The sequence below is a fragment of the Stegastes partitus genome, unplaced genomic scaffold, assembly GCF_000690725.1.
Source record: "Stegastes partitus isolate 25-593 unplaced genomic scaffold, Stegastes_partitus-1.0.2 Scaffold1418, whole genome shotgun sequence".
Taxonomy (NCBI): Eukaryota; Metazoa; Chordata; class Actinopteri; family Pomacentridae; genus Stegastes; species Stegastes partitus.
In genome coordinates this window covers 1,755-14,534 of record NW_007579149.1, presented here as the reverse complement: position 1 = coordinate 14,534, position 12,780 = coordinate 1,755, and the positions used below count along the sequence as shown (strand labels likewise).

Genomic DNA, 12,780 nt, shown 5'->3' with positions numbered 1-12,780 from the left:
TCTGTATTGCATTTCCTACACATTTGCGCTTCTTTGCTGCTGTAACGATGCACATTTCCTCATTGTGGCATTGATGAAGGCTTATCTGATCTTATCAGGTGTGAATTTTAATATAAACGCACTCATATCTCAACAATCTGCCACACATTGTACATTTTATACACACTGGATGCAGCAATAAAATCTGAATTTGAGCAAATTAGCACTAGACAAAGACACACACATGGACTATTATGTAATACAAGGTAAAGAAAAATACACAGAACATATTAGATTCTTGATAGTTCACATACAGATTAATAAAACTTTATTCTGCTTGGCTCTTGATAAGAATTATAATCTTTATTATGAAGATCTCAGCTCAATATCTCAATATTTCTGCTATTATCTGTGCACACTGAAGAATAACTTGTTGGCACTTGTGTTCAAACTCTCCACACAATAAAACTAATAAAGGGGAATTATTCTTATTATCTAAAACCACTGAAATTAAATAGATGGATGTCCTTTATACATAAAGCAAGTGTACCAGCTCTGCTTCATGTATCAGCATGAAGGAAGGAAGGTGAAATTAGTTTACATGAAAATATAACTGCACTCAAAAAAACAAACACTTTTAATACAGACTGTATAAAGTCAGATGCAGCTACTGAAGTGTTATGATTTTGACTTAATCAGCACTAATTAATGACAATTTCTTCACTACTACTTGGATTTATACTCTTGTATGTACTGAAACCAATTATTTTTGTTTGTTAATTCTGTGAAGGAATCCTGAGAATCATGAACATTTAGTTTGAGCACATCGCCACCTTGTGGTCGTCCAGGTTCTAGAAGTGCTGAGTTGCTGCTTTGCACTGAAATACAGCAAAACTGGCAACAACACTTGTGTATAAATACTACAAACATGACTCCAGAACCACGAGAACTAAAAGCACCGCAGCGTGTTTAAAAGCCTGATTCATCAGTGGACACAGGAACGACTGGAGCAGCTGTGAACTGCAGCTCTTAGCAGGAATCAAGCATCATTATTATCTCACAGCGGCAACATTTGGACCAACACAAGCTGATGAGAATAAACTTTTCCTTTATTTATATTTGATGGTTGTTACACTTTGATGTTTAAGGAAAGCATCAAGAATTAGAAAAATCGACCAACTGATTCATAAAATGTCACCAAACACAAGAAGTCATTCAATGTCAGAAAAAATCAATCAATCATAATAAACTCACATGTGACAGAAAGTGAGCCAATCTCTGCCCCCACTCATCTGAACACACAACACATCTGCATTTGGCTCTTGACTATAATAAATATTATCTTTATTACCAAGAGTTTAAGAATAAAACTTCAAATCTCGAGATGGATTAAAAGTCCAATATTTCTCCAGTTATCTGTGCATATTGAAAAATAATTAGTTGTTTTTGTTAATTTTGTGAAGAAATCGAGGGAATCTTCTTTTTTGGGGTGAGGATCAGAATTAAAAGCTTTATTACAGCGCCACCTTGTGGTCGTCCAGTTCTATGAAGTTGCTGGTTTTTCACTGTGCATCTCATCAGTCACAAACAATCATCTCCCTGCATTGAAATAGAATTGGCACCATTCACTGTGCATTAACTCCCCCGAAAATAATACAAACATCGATTCCAAGACCATAAAAGCACATTAAACACCTTCTTCCATTCGTGTAACATCAAAATTACTGTTGTGTAAAACGTACACGTTCATGATTTAAACAACACACCCTCGTTTATCGTGCTGAGTATGTGACAATACAAACTGTAGCCCTTAGTGCTAATCAAGTATCACCACCACCACCACCACCCCGGGGTTAGAACATTCTAGCAGCCAGCTGCAGGTTTTACAGTAGTAGTTCATCTGAAGTGATTTCACGCTGCGGCTGAAATCACGACGCTTAAACAAAATACAACATTCCCAAGAAAGCTTTCTGTGCGACGCTCGTTCAAGAATACATCCAGCAGTCATCGAATAAATTAACTTCACACAGTTCTCTCACATTCTCCTTCAGCTTGTCATATTCAGATTAGAATAATTAACGAGTCCTAACGTGTGGCTCAAAAATGGGAAAATGCAGGAGTTCAGTTGTGCCACGATGCTTTGCTCTACGAATTCCTGATTTATTATAAAACAGCTTCCCCATCACGTCGTGTTCTCGTTCGGATGAGATCGGTGCAATCTTAAAGTCGTAATACAGAAACCACCGTTCCTCAGATTTATACAGAACGCCCAACAGTTGGTCGTTTTGCACAATAAATCTCGTCGGCAGTGGAAATAAATAAGATTGTCCATGCAAGTCTTTTCCAAAACAACACACTCTGACGTTAAACATTAACCGTCACTGCATACGGTGTTTGTATTGTGTAATGTTTGCGCTGAGCTGCCACGTCGTCGCTGCCACTGTCGTGTTGGCACCAGGATGTGTTTCACAGTAGATCAAGGCAAAGGGAGACGTCAGAAAAATAAATAGTACATAAAAATAGGAGTTCACGAGTGTTATCGTGTGAACCGGGGATTTTGTTGATGGGTTTCGCCTTCGAAAACTTAAAACATACGTATAAGGCATCACTGTGGCTTTGCTGTGTTTTTGTTTTTGGCATTTCGGCAGACACTCTTCCATAAACAGACTCTTAGTGCAATAAAATAAAACAAGTTATGACAGTAACAGAAAGGCTGGTCTGAGTTATATTGATCCTCCTCCTCCTCCTCCCGGTAGTCCCAGCTCAGTGTCACAGCCCGGCGGAGTCCGTCAGGCCTCTCTGGCAGCTCCAGGACCGAGGCTTCAGCAGCTCCAGGAAGGAAGGCTGCAACAACAAAAACCCCACTGTAAGAAGCTGGACCACATCAAGCTACAACCGAAGAAGGAAGTGTGACTTCTGTACCTCTTTGAGGGGGCAGTAGCGCTGAGCGTACCACTCCTGGGAGTACAGGCAGATGATGACGCCCTGACCCAGGAACAGAGACGTCCACATGATGATGTTCCAGATGGGACCTTTCCTCTGGTCGTGCAGGATGAAGTTGAACATCACTGTGGGAGGATGAGGTGATAAATTCACAGACATCAGCCTTTTTCAGACATGAGATATGAAACATTGCTGCTTCATCGGTCAACGTGACGGCATTTTGTCATTCAGAAAGAGTTTCCACTCATGTTGGAGACAGTTTGGGTCAGGTACTGGGACAGAGAGAGTCCCGGTATGATATTTGTCATTTACATGAGATTAGACACAGCAGGTGATGTATAACATATAATAATGCAACAACAAACAGCTTAGCAAAGTGTCCAAACATTATATCTCAATTTCTATATAGATATTGCTTTTTTTTTTCTTCTTACTGTCACTTTGCTGCTGTAACGCTGCAAAGTTCCCCCTGTGGGACTAATAAAGGACATTCTATTTTATTCTATTCTATATTTATATTATAATATAACCGTGACTTAATCAACAGTATAAGAACAGTATAAGCTGCTGTTAGATCCTGATGCATCCCATCTCGATGTCGGGGATCATTTTTAATAATAAAGTTAGTGTCGTTGTGCATAAATATCTGCAAGTTTCTCGCTTTGAAAACCCTGCTGCTGTTTGATGCTGCAGGTTTTTAACAAACTCAAGAGGAAAAACTACAATCAGGTGGAAGAAAGAAGCTACACTGGGATTCGGTATGACAGCTCACAGGTCTGATGTGAAACTAAAGTACAGAGTGTGACCCGCTGCTGGATCCTGATCCGGATCTGATCCTGTCTGCATGTCGGAGATCATTTAGAAGTTATTACTGAAGTTACAGAGATTGTTGCTCCACATGTGCAAAGAGTCACTGTACACTTCATCAACATGTTTGTTGACGCTGCTTTCCAGGTCAGATGTATTTTTTTGTCCTCATTAACCAATCAGTAAACGCTGATCACAGTCTGAGACACCATTGTGTTTAAATGGTGCTTCAGTGTGTGATGCTGTTTTTTTTTTCTTACTTCCAAAACACATGAAGAGGCAGAAGAGCACGGGATAGAAGAAGCCAAAGCAAACGGCCAGGATGTACTCGTGGACCACGGCGGACACGGTGAACACGAACAGCATGGCGGCGGGTCGGAAACGCTTCTGAGACATCTAGAACGGAAAACAAGACGTTAAATCAGATCCATGAACTATTATAATACACTGTCAGGGTAGATTGTTGTAGTAGGAGGTTGTTGTTTCTCGTAGTAAAGGGGATTTTGAAAATAGTAACACATAGATAGCGGATGGAAGGAAACAGCCCCATGAAATATCAACTGACACCCGTAGTCTACATCCAGGGAGTCAGGCGACATTAGCAGGAACTTAGAAAATGTATTCAAGTTATTTTAAAATGCCTCGTTGCCTTGAAGTTTCCATTGTTCCTATTATTAAAAAAGTTGTCGTGCTTCTGAACCACTCACCCACAGAAAGTCTCGGTACACGTAGTAATACAGCCAGTCGTGGACCACCACATTCCAGGTGCGATAGTAGTTGGCATAAGAGGTTGAGTTCCACCAATCCTGTGAAGAGTAAAGTCATTAAGTCACACATGAATACAGGAAGTGACGTGTGGATTTTACATCGAGGCTGAAAGCAGCACCTTGTAGAACATCCTGTCAGCGAAGCGGAGCATCTCAGCAAAAGCATTGAGCCAGCAGTGGAGGAAGGCGAAGAAGCCCAGGAAGAGAACCAACACTCCTGCAAAAGAAAGAAAGACCGTCAATATTCCTGAACTGAGAACGTATCTAAAGGCATGTGAAAGTGTCCATCAGCTGCTGGTTGATCGAACCTGGCAGGATGGAGTTGAAGACGCAGAGGACCATGGCACGCAGGTCGAACAGCTGCAGACTGATGCTGTGGAACTGAGGTATGCACAGCCGCACAAACACGTAGTAGGCGTAGAACAGACAGCCGAGCACCTGCACAGAGGGAGAGGGAGGTTGCAATTATCAGAAAAACACCTTCAGCTGGTAATCTGAAGGAGTCAGCGAGGAAGCGTGATGGAGGTCCGTACCTGAAGCAACTTGGTGGCCACGTAGCCCCATCTGATCACAGGGTTCCTGCAAAAAAACAGATTAAGTCACTGTTATTTATACAGCACATTTAAAACATGCCCTAGAGTATTATAAATAACAGAACCTAACGAATACAAATATTAAGGCTAAAACCTCACAGTGTTAATAATTATAGAGATGAACCTGGAAAACTTAGAGCTAAATTATGATCCTGAAAAAACTACATGAAACACAACAAATCCAAAGAATCGCTGGATCCCCTATGAGCAAGATTTGGTTTTAATTAATTATTTTAATGTTATATAGATCGTTTTGTGTTTTTATTATACAAATACGTATTTAAATATTAAAACTTTACACTGAACACGCTATTATTTCAGTATTAAAACTGCAATAGTCTCATGTGTAAGGTGTAATGTTTAGAAGTCTTAGAAATTAACTCATCGTGCTTCAGTATTTTGTGCTGCTTGACACAAAAACATCTCCACAATTATTCTCTCTCAAATCCTTTCATGTCTAATCTAATAGAGAGGCCTCCCTGATATAATTTATTTTGTTTTTTTTTTTTAAACTTTATTTACAAGATGCAGAGGATGTTGACATGCAGGCTACACAGGAGCAAAATGAGCGAGAAACAAGAGAAAAGGAAGAAACATAGTTTGAATATTTAAATCAGCACCACAAAGCTTTGCATGATGGGAGGAAAGCCAGAGCTAAATGCTGTCTAAAGTATAAACTATTTTGAAAGCCAGAGTTATGCCAAACAGAAAAGCTCACAGCCAGCTTTTTTTTTCACCTTTTAAAAACATATTTTTTATTTTCAGTGCGACTTTTACAAAATCCCTTCAATCAAGAGTAATCATTCCTTCTAAATGGATTTATTGAGGTGATTTGGTGAAAGTTCCTGTATTTTTTCATCACAATGAGAGTTTGTACCTGGGGTATTTGTCTCTGTAGATGAGTGTGGGTGCAAACAGGAAATAGAGATACTGAGAAACCTGAGGAACCACCGGACCAGGACCTGTAGACAACAAGAGAGGACAGAATGAAAGAGAACACACCAGCTAAGAGAAAGAATCTGCATGCTCTGGAAGCTATGAATGGGACATAACACACATGAAAATAACATACTGGTCTTGTCTTTAGCCCAGGTCTGGACTTTTGGCACATTCTCCCGGACAAACGAGTGAGCTTTCATCATCAGACGGACCTGCGATTTGACAAGTCATCTTTTACACGGAGCACATTTCAACGGGTGCTTCACAAGTTCACACATAGGAAAAGACATGCAGCACAATACAACGCTGTCCAGCCGTGTTCGTCTACCTGCTCCAGAATGATGATGAAGCAGGAAGCGGGCGGCAAACTGTTGGTCACCGCCACGTACGTGGGCAGGAATCCCAGCCCCAGGGCCTGGTAGAGCAGGAACACGGAGCCAAACAGCAAACTGTACGTCCCAGAGCGACTGTACGACTGACTGTGTGACCACAGGTGGAACAGGCTGTAAGGAACCAGCAGCACAGACAGGAACATGCAGATCCACGTGCACACCACCAGGGGAAACTGTCCAAAGGCGTAGACCAGCAGGTCGAAGTCCAGCACCAGTCTGAGACACAGGGGGGTGAAGAAGAGATGGAGAAGCTGATTCTCTAGATGTGTATTCCATCAAAATAAGCAAATCTAAAGCACAGCAGTTCTATATTACCTGCCTTCATCAAGGAAATCTACCACCAGCGTGCTGAGGATGAAGAGAATGAGCAGAGCGATGAACATGTGGTAGATGGTCCTGATGTGGTTCACCTCAAACAGCTCGCTGTGGGAAGACGGATGACGCAAAGTGAGCGTCTGTAGTCGTTACACAACCTTCAAACGGCGGTGAAACACAATGAAGAGCACTGTTTGTAACGTCTGTATGATCTCACGTCAGACTTACTCGAGGAGGGACCTGCGGCTGACAAACTGCTTCCCCTGGCCGTGAGGAGGACGGAAATGTCTGCAGAAAAAAAACACAGCGACGACGTGATGGGTTGTTATTGTGGGATGGAGAGCTCGAGTAAGAGCTTGAGAGCCTCACAACCTTCGTCCAGGAGGCTTCTTCAGTTCTGACTGACTGAAGAAGCCTCCTGGATGAAACGTCTTCCAGAACCAAAAAGAGAAGTCCAGCTGCCTTCCACTGAAGCTCCGAGGATGATCAAGACCCGGATAACTGAGAGTCCAAACAGAGTTAAGACAAAGAGAGACCAGAGGGCTGCACTACGAATCAAGACTTTTAGGTTCAAGGAAGTTTTTTAATGTTAACAAACTGACAGATCTCCACGGTAACGGAGGTTCTATTCAGAGTTTGGGGGTTTAAACCGGCTGTAGTGAGCGCCACCCTTTGCCTGATGATCCTCTCCAAGTTTCATCTGCAAACACATCTGGACGAAGCCATGCGGCGGCGGTATGTATCATGTTGCCATGGAAACATACATTCATTCGGTGATGCAGAAAATTCGCTTTTATCTTTGGAGCGGATCTGCTGCAAAGTCCACTTGACACCGCTGGTACTGCAGATGACAGGCCACAGATTAGAAAACTGATTAGTCTACTGGTATTTATATTAATTAATATATTAATATTCAACCAGGAACAAATCATTTCACTGTGATTTGGCCAAAAGATAAACTGAATTCAGTGTATCCTTCATTACGGGACGGTGTCAGATCTATATTAACTTCTGGAGTATCTCATTTAAATGGTTAAAGTTTAAGAGTGGCTGCATTTAAAGTCACTGATTAGAAAATACATCTCTTATCTCACTATTTTCTACCTGCATTCCTCTCTTGCATCATTTGTAGTCGTGGTATTTTTAACCGTAATTCTTTACTATAATAACCTGCTCATGAGTAAAACGATGAGTCCAACTCCCCCATGCATGTCTGATGAGAATAATCTGGTTGGGATTTTAGGTTTAGTCAAGTCAACTTACACCAAAAAAAAAGTCCAGATATGTTAAGTTTGCTTCGTAGTCCAGCCCTCTGAGGAAACTGAGATCTGCTGAAACCCTCACCCGTTTGGGATTTCCATAATTCTATGAAGCTGAACTGCGGTACCTGAGTTTGCTCCTCTCCTTGTCCGACAGCGGAGGAGAGAAGACAGCCGGCACCGGTGCAGGCTCCAGACTGGCTGACTCTTCAATGAGACTGTCCATGAAGTCGTTGACCTGGCTGTCGAACTGACGCATCAGGTCACTCTTCAGGTGCTGGGCAACAGAAAAACCACAACAGATATTCACAGTCCGCAAACACACAAACGGACATGAAACATTTTGCACGTGGCGCCTAATTACGCAAATCTGGTGTCGAGATACAGATTCTCTCATTTAGACGACACTTCACTCCTTTTGTTTATCAGCTCTTGGAAACGAGACACAATTTATTGCACTTCATTGTAATTTCGAGCCAGAGTCCACGGCTCTGTGTTTGCATTTTAGCGCAACTGTAACTGTCATTTATCACCAGGGCTTTAAAACATACAGGAAGTGTGACAGAAGGAGGATCACGGACACGGCTTCAGAGTTGTGCAACCGCTCGGTGTGCAACGAACTTGTTTAACCCTTATGAAATCTGAATGCGTCCTTTGTGCAGTAATGAAAGGGCTCCTAAATTTTTTATTTCTTTTTTAATCAGAATGACGTGCAGAAGGCACGATAAAATACTGAGTCTCTCTGTTCAGTTTTTGGGAATCACATCACTTGCTCAAGTTCACGGATAATGAATTTCTTCCGGTCTTGTCACGACAGATCTAATGACTGATATAATGGTGCAGCTCGCTCAGGATCGAGAAATCAGGTTAGTAGCTTCTGACAGTAACAGAAAACATGCCGTAAATGAACGTATTTAAACGCATATATCTGCATATTTAATGTTAAAGACAGAACTAGATGTGATTTCATAGGCTGAAATAATGACTGCAAGATGGAAAAATAAACATCAGTTAAGGGGAAACACATGATTTTCTAACTATGTTTTGAAGTGACCCACTAAAACGTTACTGACGTACTAACCTCTGCTTTCCGTTTCAGCTGCAGCTTCTTGCTGATCACATGCTCCACCTCAATTCGCCCTGAAATTGGAACGAGAACACACAAATGTAGACATCTGATGAAATTAAAAACAGTCAAAATACTGGACTCTGTGATTTGGACAAAGTCAAATTAACAACAGAGTCTCAACAGAACTTCAGCCTTTTAAATGTGAACGTCGGCTATTTGTCATTTCAGACATTTCAATCAGCGGCCAGCAGATAACCTCATAAATCTAATTTTATTGTTCACTCTTCTGTTCTTTTACAACAAGATACAAAAGACTAACTAGCTTGAAATTGGTGACAACAGTCTCAGAAACAACAGACGTCCAGTTACAACAGTCTTAAGAGCAGAGCCTGATTAATGCTGGGTTTTTACAGCCGATATAGCTTTTAAGGGAGAAATAAAACTCTGATATCAGTATGTATTCTCCCTGAATAGCGGGGATATTGTTTATTAACTCTACAGGAATATACGAAGTGGTTGGTGGCTCAGAGTGAAGTCACTTCTTGACTCAGCACCGGCGTCTGCTCAGCAGTGATAAACACTACATGTGCTGTGGACGGTGCTGTGTGTCGTAAATAATCATTTTGCTGTAAAATCATTATCTGAAGTATATTTTTCTGCATTATGCCCCATAAAAAAAAATAAAGGAAAGGTTTTAATACTGGACAGCTGATATTGATGATGCTTCTGTGAGAAGCCAATATCAGCTCATAACATCAGCTATACTGGTTGGGCTAAACTTTAGATTCCAAAATTAAATCAAGTTTATTTCTACAGCTCGATTAAAACGACTTAAGTTGACCGAGTGACGTAGAAGCTATCAGTTAGGCAGTAACTAAAACATGAGCAAAAAGCAAGACAGGATAAATACAAAAGAGAAGGCAGCAACTCATAAGATCAACTTCTCAAATAAAATAAAGCATTAAGATGACTATGAGCAACCAGGAGGCCATTGACATGAGATTTGATTGAGAAAAAGAAGCTTTAAAGCTGCTCCTGCAAAGACGAAATCCAAACGGAGGCACACCTGTAACGGTGTCTAACAAGTATGATGTAAAGTCAACAAGACCAGCGACCTCCCCTTATTGTGGCTGAGGTTACTAAAGGTCACCAGATGATGAACACGTTTGCTCTGTTCAGAGGTCAGTCTGACAAACGGTGGCAAACAGCAGCAGCACTCCACCCATCAGTGACAAAGACAGAGTCAGAGGTTTAAACTCTACTGACACCTTATTCTGAGTCTCCGGCATGTTTCCTCCACATATACAGAGAACTGCTATTGTTCCACTGTTCCACAGTCACCGTTTCTCAGAACCAGTCCGTTCCCACTTAGGTTCCGTCTGCTGCCGGTGACCACTCGGTTTAGTAGGAAGCACAAAATGAAAAATGAACCATTCTGAACTATTTCAGCTGTAAATGAATGTCATTTTAAGGATTTCACTCCTCTCGTTAAGCTAATAATTAGTAAAAATCACAGAAAAAGTATTAATTTAAATGTTATCTGTAAAAATACAGGCTAAATAATGTCCACATAAAAAAACATATTTTTATAAATAGTTATTTGTGCTTTTACAATGTTTGACTGTAGAATTAAGCTATTTTTTCTGTATTTAAGTCAACACAAAAATAAGTCCTTTCATAGACAATTGTTGTTATTTGAAGGACAAATTTTGTATATTAAGGATTGAATTTTTTAAAATTTTTAAAACAGCTTTACTCTTTGTTTTGGTAAAAATCACAGATAATATGTAAAAATTACAGAACAAGTATTAATTTACATATTACTGTAAAAAAAAAACAAAAAAAAAACAGAGCAAAACTGTAGCCTCCATATTGTCCACTACATAAGTTTAGTATTTTATCAGCTATAAATACAATTATTTTACAGATATCAGCCACGATTCTCACCATTTTCAAAGTTTCTGAGCTCAGCAGTATTCCAATATTCTTAACGTATTTTTTCTGGCACTCTAGCTGCCAGACTTTGACAGTTTCTGCTCAGACTTGTGTTGTTTCACAGTGCAGTGTGAACCCTGTCATTCCCCGCTGTGGTTAACCACACTGACTGAACCAGAGGTCGAAACGAGCCCTGAACAGGAAACAGGTCATGCACTGGTTTCAGTGGTCATACAGTCAAGGAGGTCTACTGTAAGTGAAAAAAACATGACGATGAGGGCTTTAAGCAGCACATTGCATCAGAGGTCAACGTCCTGTGGTGGCCTCTGCTGATGGGGAAGTCCAGCCTGTCCTACCGTTGCTGCTCATGTGGACCTCTCCGTTCTCCAGCTGGTGCTTCTCCGGACTGAGCTCCCCGTCCAGAGAGTCGTCCAGGTCGGAGAAGGTGGGCATCTTGGGTACGGGTCTGTAGCGGGACCGGAGGACGCCGCTGTCCCCGGGACTCTCCATCCTGACGACAGTTTAAAACAAACAAACAAACAAACACACGAAGAAGAAGTTAGCATCGCTGCTGTCTGGAATGCTAAAGATCCTGGCAGCAGATAATCAGATCACCCTCACATGACCCGCAGCGGGCACACAGCTAACACACTAGTTAGCTTAGTCAGGAGTCACTCCGGTTAACCGGGAGCTAACTAGACAACTAGTAAAGCTGAACAACCAGCTGGTTTAAGGCTGGTGTAACGCCAACATCACTAGTTTCCTGCTAGCTGAGGGAGCTAGTTAAATTAGCCAACTTGTTGACGTTAGCTACGGAACAGGTTGACAGGAGCTGCAGGCGGACGGACACTCGGACTGACACACGTTCAAAAAAATAAAAGAAAACAATAAAATCAAAGTACTCACTCGCTGCTTCAACCGCCGGCTCCTCTGCCTGTTCCGCCGACGTGTCCTCCGACGTTTCACGGTATAAAATCACAGACACACCAGTCGCAGCTGCCGCCGCTCACCTTCATGCTGAAACGCTGATGAGGTGATGAGCGCGGCGGCCGGCGCTGATTGGTCCGCAGTCTCTCCTCCTTTTGACGTCACCAACGAGCCCAGAGTGCTGCTGTCGGATTCCACATCAGCTCCGGTTTCATCAGCAGGTTGGTAAAAACACACAAACGCAACACTGTGGCTCAGAAATAATCAGAATAATAATAATAATTCACACATAATGACACATCTAAATATCGTCCATAAAAAGTGGATGAGCCTGCTGGAGGCAAAGTGGACAAGAAAGTAGTATTTTTGGGTGAAATAAACCTTTAACACTATAAATACCTGCAAAGAGAGGAATAGTTTAGATGGATTTCACATGTAAAACTATGATGTGATAAATGTGCAGTATCTTCCACATACTTCTGGACAACTGCAATAATAATACAGTAAGTTATTATTATTATTATTATTATTATTATTATTATGTAAGTTGTTGTTATTATTATTATTATTATTATTATTATTATTATTATTATTATTATTATTGCACTGTGCTTCTACTCTACTGTCACTGTGTTACTGTGTAATGTATATTTAAATATATTTATTAATTAATATATATATTTATTTCTCTTTTTAAATATATTTTTAAATACATATTTGATTCACATCTATATTCTATATACTCACATATATTTACCTATAACTGCACTGATTGTTATCATATATTATACAGCATATTATTATTATTATTATCATTACTATTATTATTATTAATCGGTTTTGTGCTGCTTCTAG

At 40.8% G+C, this 12,780-nt stretch overlaps 1 protein-coding gene across 1 annotated transcript; it reads right to left on the bottom strand.

Moving 5' to 3' along the window:
• Positions 1–1,067: 1,067 nt before the first annotated feature.
• Positions 1,068–12,016, bottom strand: soat1 (sterol O-acyltransferase 1). Its single transcript, XM_008299437.1, has 16 exons — positions 11,905–12,016; positions 11,355–11,509; positions 9,076–9,134; positions 8,123–8,271; positions 6,964–7,023; positions 6,736–6,843; positions 6,357–6,636; positions 6,162–6,240; positions 5,967–6,051; positions 5,030–5,075; positions 4,805–4,934; positions 4,616–4,713; positions 4,437–4,535; positions 3,990–4,125; positions 2,902–3,047; positions 1,068–2,823 (listed from the first exon to the last, which is right to left on the bottom strand). Exons 2-16 carry the CDS (start codon positions 11,506–11,508, stop codon positions 2,749–2,751), a joined length of 1,704 nt encoding a protein of 567 aa, XP_008297659.1. The 5' UTR covers position 11,509; positions 11,905–12,016; the 3' UTR covers positions 1,068–2,748.
• Between the last annotated feature and the right edge of the window lie 764 nt (positions 12,017–12,780).